The 22,310-nt window shown below is 42.2% G+C and overlaps 1 protein-coding gene across 8 annotated transcripts in view; it reads left to right on the top strand.

Moving 5' to 3' along the window:
• Positions 1-22,310, top strand: part of DLG2 (discs large MAGUK scaffold protein 2) — a 1,656,639-nt gene that overhangs the window by 1,344,115 nt on the left and 290,214 nt on the right. For all 8 annotated transcript variants that reach the window (XM_074983573.1, XM_074983537.1, XM_074983550.1 and 5 more), the window contains one exon: positions 6,476-6,578. In XM_074983573.1, coding sequence (XP_074839674.1) covers positions 6,476-6,578 — 103 coding nt within the window. The remainder of the gene's footprint in view (positions 1-6,475; positions 6,579-22,310) is intronic.

The following is a 22,310-nucleotide window of genomic DNA, read 5'->3' as shown; positions in this document are numbered from 1 at the left end:
AAAAGACATCCAATGACTTTAAGTTGTACAGTTCAGAGATGAGCGTACTAATATGTGCTAAATGATTAAACATCTTGGGGGAAAAGGGGAACAGTCTTCGGTCTGGCTAAGTCTAACTATTTTACTTTGCTGCATATTAATACCAGATTTGTTAAGGCCTGATCTAGTGGTTATTGAAGTTAGGTGAGGACTGACTTAAATATGGGTTGCATTAGTCCTTGTGGAGCAGTGTCCACAATTCACAAAATCAGGAGGTGTTTTGTACCTGGTTGCCAGTCTCAGCTGAAGTTTTGTTCTTGGATTTTAGAATAATAATCTGTTGTTACAGTTTTGTCTCTTTCAATCATCTCTCTACTCTCCTATGGCCACAGCATGCAGAAAAGAGGACATCTGTATAAGCTGCAGGCTTTTCTGATTTCCATTATGTCAAATTCATTTTGGAATTAGGCATCAGAAATTGTGCAGTCAGGCTTGTTCTGAAGTAGGGCTGTCAAGCTCAGGGCAACCGTGCTGCATAGCTTACTGTGCAGTGCTTTCTTCAAAGACACAGTCTTGTTTAATGAAAGAAAAGAACCAAGAGACTCCTTCAGAGTGCTTTAAACTGTCTCTGCACTCTCACACACCCACACGCTCTTATATATGTGACTAGTGCTTGGTTCAGTTGTATTTTTAGTGCTCCTACTTTACATAGCATTCTAGGCTTTGAACATCAAATTGTTTAAAGAAATTTACATTTGAAATTGAAAAATAAATTTCACAATTTGGAATTAAATAATAGAGTAATGCAAAAATGTTCCCATACAAAATTGTCTTGATATGATCACATGGAGCAAGAGGTGGGGCACATATACGTTGCAGGAGTAAAAGTAAGGACTCTAGCCATTTTTTACACCATTGTGATGTCAAGCCAAAATATCCTGTCTTTTCTGACATAGGAGGATGAGACGATAAGTGTATTCCTCATCGCTAAGTGTCTGTAATCAAGATTGGTTGTATTTAGGAAAAAAAATGCAGTCTTGTTCTATCACAAGTTATTGAAACATATAGTTTCACGTGCATATTAGGAAAGAATACTTCCCTCCATTTTCTTGAGTAGAATTCTACAGCCCATATTATGCCCCAGGAGGTCAGACTAGTTGATCTTAAAGGTCTGTTCTGACTTTAAATCTATGAATCCCATGTAAGATTTCAGCAGCTCAGAGAAAAACTCAAGACCAGTGCATTTAATACTATAAAATGTCAAAAATAAGCCCTTGAAATAATTCTGGCACCCACAGCTAGTGCAGAGAGCAGATCAGTGTGTGTGCAGAATCTATTGCACCCACCTTGATAAAAATGCATGACTGCATTCTACACTCAGGGAAACTAACAGATTTGCCAGGCCCTTGGGCAAGATGGGAGACGCTGCTTCATGCTCCCAGAAGGGGCAGGGCTGAGGGCTGGTCTCTCCAAGCCAGCCCTTAAGGGTTGCCTGGACCTCACCCTGTGGGGCTCCAGCACTGATGTAAAGGCCCAGAGCTCTGGCTACTGGTGCAGCCGCAGTAGCCACAGAAATGTCTGGGAGCCCCAGGTTCTTTGCCCTGCAGTCTTCCCCCTCCCATCAGTGGGCCTGTCTACACTAGTTGACCTGGTAGGGGGAAATATTGGTTTTTTGGTTATCCCAGTGTAAAACAGTTCATTGCAGAAGTTCAATGCATCTCTTTTAATTTGTCTAATCCTACTGAATTTAGCCTGTCTCATGGGTTGCTTGCTTATGCTAATATCTAGAATAGCAATGGGCAACCTAGGCTACTGACTGGGCCTGATGAGTGGTCCTCCTTCATCTCACTGGCCACAAGAGTGTTGTAAGCAAGAGGGTGTCCAACAACAGGGTAGGTTTCTAACTGTGCTTGTGTCCTAGAATTTGCAGGAAGTGCTTACTGAACCATAGCAGGGCTTTGACTGGATGCAGAGGGAGCACATGTCTCTCACAGTCTACATAATCAGCACACACCTCACCTTACATGTCCTTGCTTTAATACATGTCATTATTAATTCCAATAGGCAAATAATATGCAGATGGAAACCAGCAGAATAATAAGTAACAGTAAATAAAATGGCTTGTGGGCCACACATAGAACCGCGTTGGGCTTCATGTGGCCCTGCCACAGGTTACTTACCACTGATCTAGAGGCTATAAAAATATATTTAAGTATAGGTTAGCCCATATTATATCTACCTTCCTTTTCCTGAGGTGAACTACTTAACCTGTAATAGCTAACAATTTGTTCTTCACAATGTAAATGCAGGAAATGAACTTCTGATGCACAACTACCAATCAGGCAATAACAAATGCACAATAACTAAGTGGTAGCACTGCTCAGTAGGATCTGAGGGCTTGAGGGCTATAGTGGACCACAAAATGAATATGAGTCATCAGTGTGATACAGCTGCAAAAGATTCTGTAGTGTATTAACAGGAGCAAGGTATGTAAGACACAGGAGGTAATTGTCTTACTCTACTAGGCAATGGAGAGACCCCAGCTGGAGTATTGTGTCCAATTCTCAGCACCACAATTTAGGAGAGAATCGAATTGGACAAATTGGAGAGAGTCCAGAGGAGAGCAACAAAAATGCTGAAAGATTTAGCAAACCTGACCTGTGAGGAAAGGTTGGAAAGAAAGCACGTTTAGTCTTGAGAAGAGAAAGTGGAGCACTGACCTGATAGCCATCGTCCAGTACCTTCAGGGCTGTTATGTTATCAATTGTTCTCCATGTCCACTGAAGGAAGGGGAAGGGATAATGGGCTTAATCTGCAGCAAGGAAGATTTAGGCTAGATATTAGGAAAAACTTTCTAATTATAAGGGCAGTTAATAACTGGAATGAGCTTCCAAGGCAGGTCATGGAGTCCCTGTCACTGGAAATCTTTAAAAACAAGTTGGGCAAACACCAGTTAGGGATAATCTAGGGTTAGTTGGTACTGCCATAGTAGAGGAGACTAGATCTGATGAGGTCTTTTACAGCCCTACCTTTCTGTAATTGGGTGAAAGCTTCTGCACATAGATGGTTTGCATCAGTCTCTGAAAATGATTGGATATGGGTTCACTCTGTTGTACTCTGACAGGAGGTTACACAGACACATTTGTGGGCCTCCTGGCCTGAGTTTTTAAAATGTCCTCTGAAACTTGGCATAATACAAACTGTAGGTTGGCATTATCTGTAAAGGTAGCTGTGAGAGTGTTCCACACTTGACTATGTGACCACTGAGCCTCCTGTCCCACCAACCTGGAATATCCCTCTCAGACTATGATACAATGTCAAACCATAACCCTCTGACAGGAAATGCACTTACACAGACAGGAACATACCCAACTGAATTACATGAGTGATCTCTCAGCCACTCATGAACCATCAATAGAGAAACTCCAGTAAACTCCCCCATGCACCCAGCCTTGCAACTCAGAATCATACTGTTATGCACTGGTCAAAACCCTGGCCTGCTTAAGTTCATTACCCAATCGAACCCTCCCTCAATGTGGAGAAGACACACAATAGTCTACCTAAATTGAGATGAGATTTCCTAAGCATTTCAACCAAAACACACTGCTGTAGGCAAAATATAAAACACATGTATTAACTACAGAAAGGTAGATGTTAAGTGATTGTAAGTGGCAACTATAGAGATCCAAGTTGGTTACTTAGGAAATAAAATTTGCTCAGTCTGAATTCTATAAATTCAACAGGAGTTGAATCAAGCTGTGTCTTATCTTTTCAGATGATACAAACAGGTTAAAAATCCTAGAACTTTTTCTCAGGCAGGGACCACTCTCTCCAGTTCACTTGAAATTTTCCAGTTTAAAGTCTTTGTGTTCCAGACATTCCTCCAGGTAATGAGTTGGAGGGAAGGCAAAAGGGCCTCTTTTTCACCTTCATCTAACTTGCTGGAAATATCTTTTACTATAAAGTGGGGATCCACTCCCACTAGTCAAGTAGCCTCCATTGTCTACATACTGTATTTGCGATGTCTTCAGGGATGGCCATTTTGAGAATGGATTTTAATGGACCATCAGCACCTTATACCATTGTTGTGCCTGAAAGGCTGGTTGTGTGTGTCTGCAAACTCACTTAAATTGATAGCACGTCCAATAGGGTATTAATGTTTAATGGATCAAGACTTTTAAAATGATACTTCACAAGCCATACTTTATACAGAAAGTATCTTAATCATATGATGGTGGTAAATATGGAGGAAGAAAAATAAGTTACCAGCCAGCTCTAACAGGACTGTGTGTGGATACATATGGAAGAACATACATAATCACAATATAGGCTAGTGAAAATACTTACCCTGTTAGAAACAGTTTGATCTAAACTAGATCAATATGTTCCTCATCACAGCCTAATATGTCTTAAAGTTGTTAAACCGTTCTTTAGCACAGTCTGATCTGTTTAATCAGAAACTGCAGGTAGGGTCAATGCCAACAATAGGATTAGGAATTATTTTATTTTTTTTAAATTGTTGCAAACAACTTAGTCTTCAGTGCGTTCATCATACAGATAATTATTGACCTGAGTTCCTAAATCTCTTTTATTATCACCTCTTTTAAGATCAATGCAGTACGTTGGAAACTTGTCTGTTTTCAAATATTGTACTCAAAGCAAAGTCATCTTAGATGGATTTCACTGCTAGTGTAACTCCAATGTTGTTAAATAAACCTCACAAATCCAATGTGTTCCTCCCTTTTGCATTAGACAAAGGCCTTGAAACATAAAGCCAAGATAACTAGCTGGCAGGGTTATACATTTGAACCTCACATGCTACGTGTTGCCCTTTTGTCAATGAAACCCCCAGCTTTGGTCCCTTCAGTTTATGGAATGGCCTCTAATCAATTTGCAGCTCTGGGTGATGGGAGCCACCTGGGCCTGATAGCCTGAGTAACTGCTTCTGAGCCACTTGTCCAATGAGTAGTCATGAGCTGACCCCCAAAAATGAGCATCTCAATACTGTGGAAGGGTGCATGGTCCCATGAATTAATCAGGGCATAAGGAAATCTCTGCCTTTTATTGCTAGGTTTGATGTGGATATCCTCTTTGGTCTTTTCAGGTCACTTAATCTCTGTGCCAGAAGTTTCCCATCTGTATACTAAAGATAACCTCTCAGTGGTGATGTGACTATTAGTTAGTGAATGTCTGCAAAAGTTCTGTAAGAGCAAATTAGCAGTAGTATTTGTAACTTATTATTTGATTTCCTTTATTAGCTTCTGTAGTACACATCACAAAGATTTGGGGATATGCAAAGGAACATCTCAATGGGACTCCACAGACTCTTCCCAATGGTCTTATACATAACTGGAATTGGGTGGGATATAAAATTATTTTACAGGGTCACATCAAAATGCCAAAACCAAGTCTGCCATACCTGTTCTGGATAGGCCAAGGAACGTGTGGAAGTAAAGAACAGTGCCACTGAGCTGAAGTTGGAGTCCAAGGGAGTCTTTCTTCTTCCTTTTACAGGCAACCAAGGTTGTTTTTCAACAACCTCAGAGTTCTTCACCTGTCTTCAATACTGTCCAAGACCTGGTACCTACTCAGCTCATCTTCCCTTGTTTGCTTGCCCCCATACTGCTCATGTCATTTTGTCTGACTTTCTCATAACAGCTGTTGACAAGCCATTCTGCACCAATGAAATGAGTTTTGAAGTGGCCACAAGTTTTCAGAGCTAGATTCTCTGGCCAGCTAAGTTCATGCTATACTGCTTATGTAGCCCAAAAGGAAGTTAACCTAGTGGAGACACACCTGTGGAAACGCCTCATTCCGTGTAAAGCTAGTAGAGGTGTCAAGGCTGCCTCCTGTATCTATGCTACAGGTCCCTCCTCCACCTGAACTGAAAGATGAGGAGGACGAGGCATGTTGGGAAACAGGAAGGAAGTATTCATAGATAGGGGAAAGTACAGCCAGGGTCCACTAAAGCAGATGCTCCACTGTCAGAATATCCCCTGTCAGTGAAACAAGTTGGCGCTTTCCCCTGAAGATTTGAGATACATCACGGCTGCAAGAGCAGGAACAGTTTGTCCCAGGTGGGTTCCTGTCAGGACTTTTTCTCCGCTGTACTCAGGCACAGTAGAGAATTGAACCTTCAAACCCTACAAAGCCAGGTTAAAATTGGTCATGATTTAAAAAAAATATATTTAAAAAATATGAACTTAAGAGCAGAACACAGAGAGGCAGTCAGCTGTGGTTAACATAATGAATATCAGTATGTTTTAGAAGCAATGTACAGTAGTCTTATCCAGTGGCAAAGTTTCTTGGGCCAGTCATAAGTAGCTTCATATGAATCTATAATAACATATGTCTTTATTCCTGAGCACCGGTGAAATGATTTTTTCCCCTTCACCTACACACACCCTTCTCAAATGTTCTAGAAGGTTCTCCATAGCTATCCATCTGTTTTGAAGCAAGTTCAGATGGTTCATTTTTGTTTTCATTCCTCCTGTAGGTGAATGGTATTGATCTTCGGGGGGCTACCCATGAGCAGGCTGCCTCTGCACTAAAGGGAGCAGGGCAGATCGTAACAATTGTAGCACAGTACCAGCCAGAAGGTAAGTAAATGAACACATTTAAAGATATGTGATAAAAGAAAAATCTTTCATTGACTCCTATTTAATAGTCTGAAATGAGTTTGGGTGATATTTTATACAATCATGGAAATTCAGCCAATGGTTAGACCTAAAGGAATGGCTGTTACCTTTTATTGCTGTTTCACTTACCAAAATGCTGCAGTCAGCTATAAATTTGAATATGATGTTATAGTAACTAACACTACTTTATAATTTTAATCCCCATTATTACTTATTCAGGTAGAGATGGATTGTGCAAAGCTAGGTCATTAAGAATGAACAGGAATGTGAGGAACATCTGAAACTGTCTCAGTGGATCATGGTCAAAATTAAACAGGTGTAGGCCCTTCTTTTGATGAATGTGCACAAGAGGCCGTTAAGTTCAGTGGTGGGTATTTCTTTACATCCTTGGGAGAGTAAACTGCAGACAGCAGATATTTACAGGAGAAAATGAGATCAAACTAAATAAAATTGTGAAAAGGAATGAAGGCAAAAAAAACCCCAAATACAAAAAGCAAAACCCAATCTTATATCTATGATTCTATGATCTGAACTGTTACTCTTTACCTCAGCTGTTCTATATTACAGCCATGGTCACTGGAATGTGATATTGTTTCATGGGGGAGGAATATGCCTATTTGGCTGGCATTCATGGTCATTCCCACATCCCGATGACCTAGAATCCCAGCTCCTGCCCAGGGATTACCTCCACTTATGTATCTCTGAAAACATGTTTTTTTGTTATATTTCTGTTGCACACTTTTAGCTACATTCAGAAGTGCTGCAATGACCAGGAGTCTGAGATTCTAATGGCTTGTACTCTCCCAAGACTGTATGGAGATCTCAGGTGAAGTGGAATAATTTTCAAATAGGTTGAGCCAGCCAGTTTTTTTAGACGCACTTGTGAAATGAATTAGTACCTCCAGAGTTTATTCAGCTCCATGCCTTTTTTGACTGATAAGCTTGGACCCCGCGCTCTCACAAAGCATGGAGTGGAGAAAGGGTAGGCATTGTAGCCAGACAATACAGATCTTACACGTTACTTCCAATCTGCCATCAGGCACTAACGTACAAGCTGCATCGTTGCTCTCTGGGAGTAGAGCGCTTCATTTCAAATTACATTTATTCTTGAGTGGCATCTGCTACTGCCCAAGAAAGCTCTGAGAGGTCTGTTCAGGGTTTGGTAATCTGAATATAGATAACGATGCATTGCTGGTAAACTGGCCTGCTGCTAAAAGATAGTACTGTGCACTGCAGATGAGCTCGATATCATTTGCTGTTACAGTCTCTCATTTCCTGTGCCAGCAGGGCTTGAAAATGCTGTCAAGCTAATGCGATCAGTGATCCCTCTGAGCAATTAAGAAGTGCTGTTGGGTTTCATCTGACACTGTCTGTCTGGAAGGATAATGTCATCTACCTTGCAAGACTTCAAGAATCGGAAAAGTAATAAAATTGGGGGGAAATGGAGATAAGAAACCTGCAGACAAAAAGAGCGTTGGTTTGGCACCCTGTGTGCAATGACTTATATAGGTTCACCACCCCTGCACTCCTGCAGCTTCTTCACCACCCCTGCACTTCTCAGCTTCTTCATCCCCACGCTCCTCCCACTTCTTCACCACCTCATGCTCCTCAACTTCTTCACCACCCCTGCGCTTCTCCCACTTCACCACCTCTGTGCTCCTTTGGCTTCTTCACCACCCCCGTGCTGCTCAGGTTCTTCACCCCTGTGCTCTTCCTGCTTCTTCACCACCCTCGCACTCCTGCAGCTTCACCACCCCCGCATCCAACTGCAACACACCACCCCTCTGCTCCTCCCACTTCTTCACCATCCCCACTTGTCTCCAGCTTCACCACCCTGGCACGTCCTGGCTCCAACCTTCACACGCCCCAGCTCAACTCCCTCTGCAGCCCCTCTGCAGCCCTAACCCAGTCCAGGGTTAGCCTCCCTGCTCCCCCTCCCACAGCCTCAACCCATCACACAAGCTCACGACTTACTCAGATTTTGAGGTACGCGAGGGTTGTGTGGAACCCAACCCTTGTGTACCTCGGGGGACTACTGTATGCCAGCCCATCAAATTTTGCCAGATTATCTCCATAAATGGGACTATTTTTGCCAGATGCCAAACCATCAGGATCTCCTAATCATCAGAGGCCAGAGTAAAGGAATTTTACTGCACTTCCTTTTTATGCTCTGGCTCGGATTCCTCTCCCACCCCAAAGTTAAAATTAAAGTAGAAAACACATCTTAGTGGAAAGATATGAGTACAAAGGAAAAAGAGGAGAATTAGGAGCAAAGAAACTTTCAGATATTATACTTTATTTGATACATGAAATATTGTTTGTATGTGCATGTGTGTACGTACTAGTGCATGACAGATAACTAGTTGGGATGATTTAGCTGGGGTTGGTCCTGCTTAAAGCAGTGGGTTAGACTAGATGACTTCCTGAGATGTATATGTCTCTTTCTTGCTCTCCCAGCACACACACACACACACACACACACACAAAATGTGTAGTGTGTATGTCATATCAAGAAAGAAGTGACAAAAAACAATTGCATTACAGAAAGTCTTCTAAGAGAAGATTTGGAACAAAACCTTAAGCCAATTTTTTTTTTCGGTTTCCATTAGTTACTGCAGTCCTGTTTATCTGTCTGCTTTTACACTATACTCATACTATGGTACCTGAGTGCTTACAGCAATCATTGATGTTTTACTGAGTTGTTCTGTGCCACTAGTTGAGTAGTGTTTGGTGCATACATTGTTTGACAAATTTGACTTGTACAGTTGAAAAATATATTAGAATACAGAAAAATGTAAGTGAATCAGTTCCATAGCTTGTCAAATACTTTTAGGTGAATTTATTATTCCAAGAATTTCTGGATAAATATTCTAATATATTTGAATAGTTTTCCTGCTATTCCTGCTGTCTTTGTGCACTGCTCTCCACTGACCATAAAGACGGTTTACCCCGCCTGCATATCTAGATATCAACAAAGTCCTGTTTGAGGTGTTACCCAGAGGCAGAGAGGCCACTGACTGTGAGAGTGAAGTTGCTCTACAGCCATAGCTAAGGGCCAGTTGGCTTTTAGTTGATGTGGTTGAGGCTCATGTCTTTAACCCCTGAGATCCCTGGCTGAGTCTTGCCTTCTGAAGACCGGGGTCTGTCAACATTACAAGTCAATAGTGGAATATTTTAAAATAAAAATTCTAGTTCACAGAAGCCATAAGACATTCAAAGCTTGCTGAAATAAATGGAATCATGCCTAGGATTAGACCCTAAAATCAGTATTTTTATAGGAAATGATTATGTTCTTTGAGGAGGTCAAGTGCCATCACTTTCAGTCCTATACCTCTTAACCCAGTTGAAGCATGTAACAATCATCCAGAAATCTGCAGCCTCTTGTTTTACTTCTGAAGAATTTTATTGAATATTCAGATGCTGGTTGATGCAAGCATTATACCTACAGAAGTGAAAGAAAGCATTCACCTTGTACAAAATTCCTAGCAGCAAAGAAAGCAGAAAAGGGTTTAGAACAGCTGTTCAAATAACCTTGAGAGTGAATTATTTAAGATTTTATGGGTCACACAGAAGGATAAACATGTCCTAGATACAGCAGTATAAATTTTCATCTTGCTCTTAAAGCCCCTATGCAACTTGTTTTAACCCCTCTGTATAACTTTTTTTGCCTAATTTTTATATGACTTCCTTCAATCTTGAAGTGTCTTTTGGAAATGACCTGACAAACCATAACTGTTCAAAATGTTTGCTGCAGGGATTTATAAATAACTTCAAAACACTGCCACTAAAATTGCTGGAGCACACAATTGAAATAGATTTGCAAGCTGATTGTACTAACCGTTGGCTGTTATAGCTTGTGAGATGTAGTAAAGGATGTTGGAAATGTTGAATGATAGTTTTTTATCTTTTCCTGTTAAATATGATATCAATTTAGACCATTGTTAGGGAAGTCCAAGTTGCAAATAAAATTGCAGTTCTCAGGTTTGTTTTTTTTTTGGCATGGAAAACAATAGTGCATAATCTGCAAGCTTTCTGAGCAGCAAGCTGATGATCAGCAGTGAAAATTACTAGTAGAAACAATGCTTCAATAATTTATATTAATGCAGAAGAAAGCACAAAATACATAGTTGTTCTAGTGGGTTCTGTTGCAAGATTTCTAAAGGTTGGCATCAAGCTATATAGCTTTTGTTATTTAAGGCATTTTCACTTCTTGTCTGTAATTTGGAAATGCAGCAGCTATTAAAAATGTAATAGGAGAGCGGTCCCTTTTTTCTTTTTCTTGGTCTTATACATGTGCATGCATGCACACACACACAAGTGCATATATATGCACATGGGTATGCACAGACACATACACTATCTTTTTTGGTTGCTTTATCTTTCTGAGGAAGAAATAGATGTGGGGAAGGAAGAAGCAGAAAAGTAAGGACAAATTTGCACTAAAAATACTAGAAAAAAGAGATAAATTGAGCCATATGGATCAGGGTAAAATGTTATAGACCAGTGGTTTGGTTGCTGACAAATGCAGTTTTGGTCGATCCAAAGCTGTTGTGATTTTGAGCTAGAAACCACACAATCTTCTATATAAGATATGCTCCTTGAGAGTCTGTTCTTGTCTGCAGTCCTGGACTCAACTCTGAAGCTTCCCCCGTCATGCTTGCTAGTCAACTGAAGTGGAGGATCCATGGGCACTACTCAAATGGGAGGTTATTCACCTAGTGCAATAAATGGAATTCTCAGCAGTATGTGTCCTTATGGGTGCTCCACTACCTCCTGTCCTCCCACCTCCAGCATCCTCTTTGGGCTTGGCAGTGGAGAAGGAACTGAGGACTGTTTACCTGCATGACGCTATATAGTGTTGGTGTGGGGCCACAAGGTTCTGTAGGGCTCCTGTGTGAGACAAATGTTCATTACTTCTGAAAATCTCCAGTCAAAGATGCATAGGATGCATGTGCAACTGATGTGGAGAACTTACAGGGACATACATCTCATAGGACTCCAGTTACTGTCGTAGGTGGGTAACCTTTGTGTCCACTGAATGTAGAACGTGAAGCAATGGGCTTAATGCACAGCAGGGGAGATTTAGGGAAAGCTTTTCAACTATAAGGTGGTTAAGTTCTGGAATAGATTTCTAAGGGAGGATGTGGAATCATCATCTTTGAAGGTTTTAAAGAATGGGTTGAAGAAACATGCATCAGGGATGGCCTGTTCCACCAGTGCATGGGCTGGTTGGACTTCATAATTTCTTTAGGTTCATTCAAGCCCTACATTTCTATGATTCCATGATCCATGAATATTACTGCAGCTTGTGTTCAGCTGGATAGATGGAGTGCTGGCTAGCATTAATTATACAAGCAATTCTATTGACTTCAGTAAGAGTACTCATATGCCCAGCTGCTACTTAAAGGTAAAGAAACAAATACAAGGGAATAAAAACTTGTAGACCAAAGAGCTGGAGGATGAGCTCTTTTTCATATTTTAGCTCTGCTTTCTCATTAAAATTGATGCTCATAGAAACAATGTTTGCTTTCCTGAACAGCATGCTTTTCAAACTCCTATTCAAACCAGCTAGTGCCTTAGTAAAATGCACAGCCAGTAAGGAGGCATTCACCCTCTTCTGCTTCATGGATGCAAATGTCTTTGAGTAGCTGTTGTAATAGGAGGCACATCTAAGAAGTTAGTATTTACTTAGAGTTGTCCTGTTGGGAGTAAAGAAAGCAGCTTCAACATTTCAAATTCCATTGGAAGGTATAAGTTCCCATTTTAGTGTTGTTGGTTGTACTGCAATACAGTAAGGGTATGTCTACATGGCCCAGTTATCCCAAAATAACAGCAGTTATTTCAAAATAACTTTGGCATTCTCTAAATGACACATGTGCCATTTGAAATAAATTCAAAATAACGGGTACATTATTTTCAGTGTGGTAAAGCTCAGTCCCTGAGGAATAACGCATATTTCAAAATAGGCCATGATGGGCTCCAGTGGCACTATTTCAGAATAGCGCTGGGGCCAGAGATGCTATTTCAAAATAGCTGGGTGCTATTTCGAAATGCATTTTGTGCATGGCTGTGTTATTTTGAAATAAGATATTCTGAAATATCCATTTGGAAATATCTTATTCTGAAATAGGGCTGTCAAGTATATGTAGCCTAAGGAAGGAAGTCAGTATAACTGATACGTTCTACATTATATATCATTATACATTATATCTATAATGTATACATTATACATTATATATCAGTATAACTGATATATACTGACTATACTGTAGTCAGTATAACTGATACATTTTGAAGGCAAGGGGCGGGGAGCAATGTTGTAACTATAGATAGCTCATCTTCAAAGAAAGAGATGTGGGGGGATGAAAATATTGGCTTCTAGCCTGGGAACAGTAAGGGTGTGTCCATGCAGCTGCTAGACACCTGCAGCTGGCCCGTGCCAATGGACTGACGCCTGCAGGGCTCAGGCTGCAAGACGCTTCATTGCTGTGCAGACTTGCAAAGCTGGGTTGAGATCTGAGCTTTGGGACCCTCCCACTTCACAGAATCCTAGCCCAGGATCCAGCCCAGGCCCGTAAATCTATGCAACAGTGAAACCTGTCTGAGCCTCATGTGCCTGAGTCAGATGACACAGGCTAGTCGCACGTATCTGTTTGCTGTAGAGACATACCCTAAGAGAAAAATTCCACATTCTACCCTCAGCTGCACTCATTCATCCTCATTACAGTGCTGTAAACTGAAGTTAGTCCTCAGAGTTTTGCAAAATAGTCAGTCTCAGTAGTCTGTAAACTCAGTGCTCTGCTGCATTGCAGTATCTCTGCAGCTGTTCCTTCACAGCAATCCCTAGGAAAATCGTTAAGGCAGTCAGATGTTTCCTATTCTATAAATCTTTCAAGTAAATCAATTAACACCTTACTTTAACATCTTGTATGAAGGGTGAACATTCATTGTTTACAATTGGATTAGACCAACTGACAATGAAGGAGCCAAAAAAGTTGTTACAGTGAGTAAGTTTACAATCCATCACTATTTGCATAAATTGTTAGCTGCTTGTTAGCACAAGTACAGCACTAAAAGCTTTTCAGGAAAGCTGAGGCTGTTGGATAGTGATTAACTATCTTTGGTGAGAAAGGGAATCTCAGAGACAGCTATCCTTTTTGATAAACTTGTCCAGGTGAGCAATGGTAGTTATTAGAGCTATAACTGTAGTTGAAACATCTTAAAATACTGAAACAGGTAATTCCTTTTATAGTTCCCTTTTTCTTTTAAGTTGGGAGTTCATGTTAAGTATTATAACAAACTCCATTTTCGGGTGGTCTTATATGACTCTGACCTGTGTCAGCTTTTACAGCAGTCCCATCTTTGTCTTACATCTCTGCCTGAATGGTAAGGGGCAGAGTGAAATCTTATGTTTTTAAACTACTAGGCCACAATTCCCAAGTACCGCTATTGTACGTTTATTTTTGGAACGACTTCTGGGATACTTCTTTTCCCCCATCATTACTACCTACATGCTGTTTCAGAAATGTAATTGCATATGCATGATTCACACATCTAGTCCTTCTGGGTGCTACAGAAGTAATGTAGCTATAAAATACAAGGCAAATGTAAATGATTATAGCTAGACATCCGTGGCAAGCTATCTTGATATACATTTAAATACACACACACACACACACACACACTTTTTGGTAGAGTTCATGTATATTGGTGTAGTGTAATTGACTTTCATGGAGAAATACTAATTTATGCCTGCTGAGGACCTGGACCCTCAGCATCTTGGCACCTTTGTATACATGACTACTCAGAGAATCCAGAGTACAAAGACTGTGCTTCATGCATGTACTTTTAATGTGTATTATATGTGTACACTTGTATGTGTGTGTGAGAAAAGAGTATGTTAGAGCACATTCACACATGTACATGGAGAGGGGTGCATAAACACCACGTTTGCCCTCAGTGTTCATACGGCCGGCTGGAGAATACCAGTTTTGTTAGAGCTAGTAACAATAAACACATTTAGAATCATTTTTACCACTTTGCCTGGCTGCTAGAGTTGAGTAGGAGATTGTCCCAGGCTGAGAAGTCCAATGTATTTTTATTTAAGAGTACAATTTAGAAAGAGGTGTGACAAACAGGTTCCTTGCACGATAATGGGACATCAGTGCATATACTGATGGCCAAGATGGTCTGAATTAAAATTGAATTCCCATTTTATTGAGGCTTTCCTACAGAAATGCTCTTCAAATCTGTAGTATAATGAAAATTTAGAAACACACATTTCACATCTTTTCTGTGAGTTTAGGAAACTTTCAGGTGGATGCTATAGTAAGAAACAGCCTTATTCAGGGGACAATTTAAGGCAATTCACCCAAAAACTGCTATGGATAATGACAGAGCACGAAGAAACTACAGTGAAGGCTGAGGACCAAGACGTGAAAGGGTGATGGAGAGGACTCCAGAAGACAGTCATTATTCTCTGCTTCTGCAAAATTCTGCTGCTGAGGAAACTCAAGACAAGCCACTACTAAGATGAATGACAGGTGACGAGCTAACCTTGTTAACTAGCAAAGGAGACATTGTGAATTGTCAAAGCTCAGTGCTGCTTAGATTGTGCGGTTCCTAAAGAAGTAAGTAAAAGTGTTGCATGCAGCTTTTCAAAGCTTGTAAGCTATATAAGAAGTTAGCTTGATAGTACTTGACACTTATATAGCAATTTCCATCTGCCATTTTTAGCTTTACAAACATTAACCAAGTCTCAGGCAATGCCAATTACCTCGCAGTAATAAACCATATAGCTTTTTTCTGCAGGCCAACGGGCAGGTCAGTAGTAGATCCAGGAATTGAATCCATCAGCCCTGGTGCCTTTCCCTTAGCCACTTAAAGTCTTTTTCCTTCCACAGAAATAATTCTCCACACAAATGAGTAAAACAGTACTACCTTTAGTAAAACCATGTTGTGTTTTGTCCCAATTATCTTTACCTTTCAGAATTTCCATAAAATTGAGGTCAAACTAACGAGACAATAGTTTCACTGTTCACCTCTTTTTCTTTTCTTAAATACCAGTACTATATTTGCAATTTTCCAGACATAGGATATGACACTGGATTTACAGATTGATCAAAATATTTGCTATTGGGCTTGCAATTTCACTTGCCAGTTTCTTTAATAATGTTGAATGGAGGTTATCCAGGTACTCTGATTTGGTTCCATTAAGTGTGTGAGTTTGGCTTCCACGATGGATGTAGTAATTTCTACTTCTTTATCCTTGTTCCCATTAGCCACCCTGTCACTACCTGCATCCTTCTCCTTTAGAAGTATTTAATCTTGTTTCGTCCCAACAGGAGCATTGATAGCACAGGAGAGATGGTTTCTCTTTTCTCTGTTCCAGTGCTTGTTGCCACAGAAGCTCCTGGCTACAAGGAGAATCTGTTGCAGAGGGAATTTTGCTTAACCCTTATGCCATAGAAATGAAACATGGTATTTAACTCTGTGAGGCTGGCAGACATGTGTTTTGGTTGCACATAAAGCTGTGTGGGGATGGAACATGCTCAATTCTAAGAATTGCAATCTCCTTAGAATTTAGCTGCCAAACTCTAATAAGTCTTTATTGATCATGTGTGAATTGACACATGGCTTAGTCAAATTCGGGAAGATTATACAGGATCTGCAAAAGTCATGATTGTGACAGCAGGTTGCCTCCCTGTCAAATTTCAAAAGCTACCAGTGACGCCTGTAGTGGCTCATCTAACAGCTGCCCCATGTATAATTTTGAGATTGTCTATATCTCTGCACCATAAACATACGACTATAAAGTAGCCTTTTAAATATCGGTATCATATTTTTGATCTGGCTGTCTTCAGCTACAGATGTATGGAAATAAACATTACTACAATAGCTACTTGTACAGTAGTTGCTTCACTGAGTACCATATTTATCTGTCATTTGCTTCATTTCTTTTCAGTCTGCTAATAGCCTCTTTGGCTACTCTGAGAGTTACCATGAGAAATAAGAGTAAAGTTTATGTTAGCTGTCATTAGTAACTCCTTATCAACTAAAGTAGGGTTTCCCAAACTTTACGTAGTCGAGACTCATTTTTAGCACTTTTTTTTGTGTCCTAAAAATATAAATGCATATTAAAAAAAGAAAAATGAATAATTTTTCACTGTTTATTTTTATTCACAATAATAGTAGTACACAGAGATAATTTGTATATTTTCTAAGCACTAGTATTTTTTTTTTCCAAGAACCAGTACGGGGCCGCGGACTACACTTTGGGAACGGCTGAACTAAAGAATTGCTGCCAAAGTGCAGTCTCTCCTATCAGCTTTAAAAGAAAAAAACACAATACTTTTTGTTAGTGGAATGATCCTTTGCATGATAGATCATTACAGTTACAGATCCATGATGTCTTCAGTTCCATCTTTCTCCTGCTTGAGTTACCATCTTAATGCCAAAGATAACAATTCAGGTAAAAGATTTGAAAAGTGTAAATGGAATAAACAACATAAAATAAATTTAGCATTACAGTGCTAAGAAGTAAGAATAAAATCAGTAAAAGGTATTTTATATGTGTGTATGTATACAGTTAAACTTCCGTAAATGTGTTAAAAAGTTGGAGTCTAAGGCCAGAAGGGAATATCAAATCAGCTAATTTAATCTCCTGTACATCACAGGCCACTAAACTCCACCAGGAATTTCTGCAATGGGCCCAATAATCTGGAGTTGATTAAAGTATTATAGCCTTCCAGCAACTAATTATTATGTGCCACACTCAGAGAACAGGAGGGAATGAGGTATACAGATGCCTGAGACCCTTGCAAAGGCAGGAAAATGATTTGTTGAGATGAACCTCACAAAATATAGTGAGTTACGTTGTACAATATATTTTCTCTTGGAAGCAGCAGTTTCTTTTGAATGCAATTATTTTCCTCTGTGACTGTGAATTGAGCATGGTTCAAAGCTACTAAAGTCAACAATTTCAAACCTACATGCCTTAAACTAATCTCCTAAATCCAGTTAAGCATCTAAATAGAAATGGACCGATTTTCATAGCTGCTAGGCTTTCATGGTTGATTTGTTCTTTGGACAGTCAGATTTAGAACACTAACTAAAGATTTAGATGCCTAATGTCAAAAAGCCAGGTCTGAAAATATTAACCTCAGACATTTGTAAGTACTTACCCTGAGATCTACCAAGAAAAGTCTGGTTTAAAAATGATCATTAGACTTTGCATTTTCTTGATGCTATATAGCACTTCCCTTCTTTAAAACACTTTACATGTACAAAATAATCCTAAATGAGTTTTCTAATTATTGGTTCAAGTTTTCATTTCAGTATGGCATACTCCATAAATGTATTTAAATAACTGAATGTATTGTATCTAAGTTTTTTTACATGGCATCTTTAGCTTTGTATAAGAGAATTGCATAAGAGTGTATTTAAAATAATGAGACGTAGAGAATAAATCAGAGCATTTGCAGATGCTAAATTGGAGAACCAGATACACTAAAATTGTGGGCAGGTGCATTAGAAAGCCTGGGCAGTACAGAGAGAGATTAAATAAGAAAAGGCTACTGGCAAAATTGAGATCTACGTTCAGTTTTCAAAACACTGTTTCAGGTAAAGTCAAAAGAATTCATCTCCATTTGAGTTGTTAGAAACTCTTGCTGTTTAGCCAAAGAATTGTTTTTTCTTGAAAATGATGGATTTTTCAGAAAGTGCTGCGCCACCTTGCCTTTTAAAGATGGATCCCTTTTATGTGTATCACAATGAGCACCCATAAACGAGGTTCCCAAAATCACTAATCACTGTTGCAAATGTGTTTGCAGGCATGGGCACATGTGCTCATTGGAATCAAAAAGTTTTGAGCCTCTTCCAGCTGAGGTCAATGGTAAAGCTGCTAATGACTACAAGGAGATACCCATTAGCCCTAAAACACACAGACATATTCTAAAATTTGGTAATACATTATGCCATGAATAGTGTTTGATTACTAAAGATACATGCTGCTGTACAAATTTGACATATTCATCCTCAAGGTATTCTTAGACTTACAAGTTTGTAAATTATTTAGCTTGTAAGCCTATCTCCAAACCCCCTGTCAAAAGTGACTTCACATATTTGCATTCTAGTAAGGACTTCAGGAGCACTATATAATCATGAGCTCTTCAGTTAGCGGGCAGAGAGATAGTATAGTCTAGCATGCAGATCAGGGGGCTTGGGTTGATAAGTCCTGAGTTCTAATCACAGCTTTGTCACTGACTTTCTGCATGATTTTGCACAATTCATTGTCAACTCTTTTTGTTTCCGTATCTATGAATGGAATAATAAGACTTTTGAATTCTGACATCAGTAAAGTCTGGTGAGGATCAGTTAATGTTTGTTTTGAAAGTGTAAAGACCTATATATGTGCTTACTATTATTTACGGTGCAGATGTTGGAGGATAGTATGCTTTGATGGAACATGTAGGCTGGGTCTACACTTGCCCCAACTTCGAAGGGAGCGTGGTAATCAGGATGATGGGAGATTACTGATGAAGTGCTGCGGAGTGCCTGTGGCTACGTGTATGCCGGCACTTCAAAGTTTGACACTTTGAAGTTGCCGCAGGGGAGAATTAGCTTAATGAAGTGCTGCATATTCACTGCAGCACTTCATTAGCAATCTCTCATAACCCTGGTTACCATGCCTCCTTTGAATCTGGGGGCAAGTGTAGACAAGCCCATAATGTTTGTGTATCAATTTCAGTGCCCATTTCCTCAGGCTTTGTCTAGATTCAAGGGTTTTGTCAACAAAACTTGTCAACAAAACCCACAGAGCATCCAGACTGCCAAGTGCATTCTGTTGACAGCAAGTTGACAGGACACAGTGCTTTTATCGACAGCCATACCCCACTCACCATGAAGAGGAACGCCACTGTCTACGGAGAGTTGTTGGCAGATTGCTGGTATGGATATTCCGGGAGGCCTTCTGTCAACAGAAGAGGCTTCCAGAGTGTCATGCAGGTGCCCCACTGACAGCCTGTCCACAGCAAGCAGACATCTATGGTTCCTGCCTCTGGTCATTCTTACAGTGGCAGGGAGCCCGGGGAACCACATGGCATGAAGCTGAGAGTGCGGGAGCAGCAGAGCTTGAAAATTGTGGACATGGCAGAGCTGCATGGAGCCAGAGGAACCCAACCCCCAACCCGGTTTTCTGAGGGGCCAGCCTGTAGTGTCCCAGGATCCACCCCGGTGCAGCAAATGGCAGGCCCCCTCCTCGTTTGGGGATGAGGTGCAGTCCCTTCTGGGCCTGTGGAGGGAAGAGGAGACCCTCCAGGACCCCAAGGCCAAGTGGTAGAATGCCACAATATATACCAGGAAGGCAACCACCCTGGCCAAATGGGGCTACCCCCTGCATTATGGAACAGGCCTGGTCAAAAGTCAAGGTGCTGAGGCAGGGATACGTCTGGGCCCAGGACACTGCCCGATGCTCTGGGGTAGGATCTGCCAACTGCCCCTACTACAGGGAGCTCAATGCTATTGGGGGAGCGGGGGTGCAGGAAATATCCCTCCCACGCCTGAGCATCGACTCAGAACTCAGGGCCCCACCACCACAGCAACAACACCCAGAGGCTGAGGAGAAGGAGGAGGTATCATACCAGCCCCAACCCCCACTGGAGCCAGATTCTTAGACCAGCAGCCTCATTCTGGTGCTGGACCTGGTCCCCAAGAGCCAGGCCACATCCTGGGTATCCTAGGAGCTGGGTGAGGGTTCCTCCAGTGAGTACCCCGTACTTTAGTCACCCCGCGCTTGTGGGCAGGCACAGATGGGGCATGCTGCAAGGGTTGTTTTGCCAGCCCAGGCAGGACCTTGAGCTGCAGTCCCAGTACACGGAACCATGTGCAGTGGGAGTGTGCACCAACGCAGCGGACAGCCCCCAGGTATGGGCAGCATCCTGCTGCCAGCTTCATGGGGGGCTGGACGAGCCCCAGGACCCTGGTGGGGGAGGTGGCTCTCCAAGTACCAGGCACAGCTGGAAGTGGGCTAGCCACAAGGGCACCAGCCCAACCCCAGACACACCAAGGAGTGCTGCACACCGACCCGCCATGACTGGGTACCCCCTTGTCTGCAAGCCCATCAAGTGAGGGAGAGAAGCTGCTGCAGTCAGCACAGTACTGGAATGGTGGTCATGGGCTGGGACCAACTAATGTCCTGCTTTGATGCTATCACTGGCACTTAGTGGCAGGACACTATGGTGTGACCACCTGCACCAGCCTACCCCCGCTGGCCCTCCTGGATCTGTTGAAATGGGCAATGGCCAGGGCCAGTCCCCCATCCCCAGGATCCCCCTGCCCACCCTGACTCCACCACAGCCCCTTCGCACCCATACTTCCCTCTGCTCCCAGCTCCATCCCAGCCCTGACCAGGGCCCCAAAACCATGGTGAGGGGGTTCCTTAGGACAATGATGCTAGGGGTCATGCTCCCCGCTTGGGTTTGCAGCCCTCCACCCCCTGTTCCAACCCCCTCCAACTCTAAATAGTCACTTGCACTGCACTATTTGTAAATAGTTTGTTATTACACCATTTCTTTTCAACACATTTTTCCTTGTTTCAGTAAATACTAATTTGTTCACCACACTTGCATCCTTCTTTTATTGATAGTGGGTAAAGGGAGGGATCATGGTGGGGATGGGTAGGGCTCTGGGCCTGAGAAGCCCTACTGGGGGGACCCTTGGGAGGGTTCTTGGGGGCTGTGGGAGTAGCTTTACCTCAGAGCCTCGTGGATTCGCACCCCATCCTGATGGGCCTGGTGGATGGCAGCTGTGCCCAGCTGCTCATATGTACAGCCCTTGTGGCCGGTGGCTGCACTCTACCCCAGGAGGAAGGCCTCCCACTTTCCCTCCACAATGCTGTGCAGGGCACAACACACCACCACTACTTGGTGGGTGTTGTGCTCCCCCATATCCAGGTGAGTGAGCAAGCACCTGAACCAGGCCTTGAGGTGGCCAAATGCGCACTCGGCCTGTATCCTGGCCCAATTGAGGTGGGCATTAAAGAGTTCCTGCCTGGGGTCCAGCTGGGCCTTGTAAGGTTTCATGAGCCAGGACATGAGGGTGTAGGCCACATCCCCCATGATGCAGAGTGGCATCTGAATGTCCCCGACTGCCAGCTCATGGGAAAGGATGAATTTGCCTGCCTCCAGCAGAGGCCAGAGTTGCGGAACACGCAGACATCATGTGCCTGTCCCACCCACCCAACATAAATGTCCGTGAATTGTCCATGGTGGTCAACAAGGGCTTGCAGCACCATTAAAAATTAGCCTTTGTGGTTTATGTAGTTGGCTGCACTGTGCACTGAGGCATGTATAGGGATGTGGGTCCCACTGATGGCCCTGATGCAGTTTGGGAACCCCAGGGCAGTGAATCCAGACACAACTTTGTCAACATCTCCCATACAGATGACCCTCCACAGCAGAATGGTGTTGATGGCCATCACAACCTGCAGAGGGAGAGGACCAAACACCCACATCAGGGACTGAGGGAGGGATGCCCTGGGCCCTGGGGGGGTCCGCATCCTCCCTCCAATCCCTCCTGAGCTTTCTGGGAGCCCCCCCGTGAGGCTGACCCCCCCAGCAGTAGGGCTGTGTGAGAGTGGGATGGCATGGCCGCCCGGGACAGGGTTTCCACCCACCACAACCGCACCCCTTGCAC

This window comes from Carettochelys insculpta, chromosome 1 (assembly GCF_033958435.1).
Source record: "Carettochelys insculpta isolate YL-2023 chromosome 1, ASM3395843v1, whole genome shotgun sequence".
Taxonomy (NCBI): domain Eukaryota; kingdom Metazoa; phylum Chordata; order Testudines; family Carettochelyidae; genus Carettochelys; species Carettochelys insculpta.
This window is presented reverse-complemented; position numbering and strand designations above follow the sequence as displayed.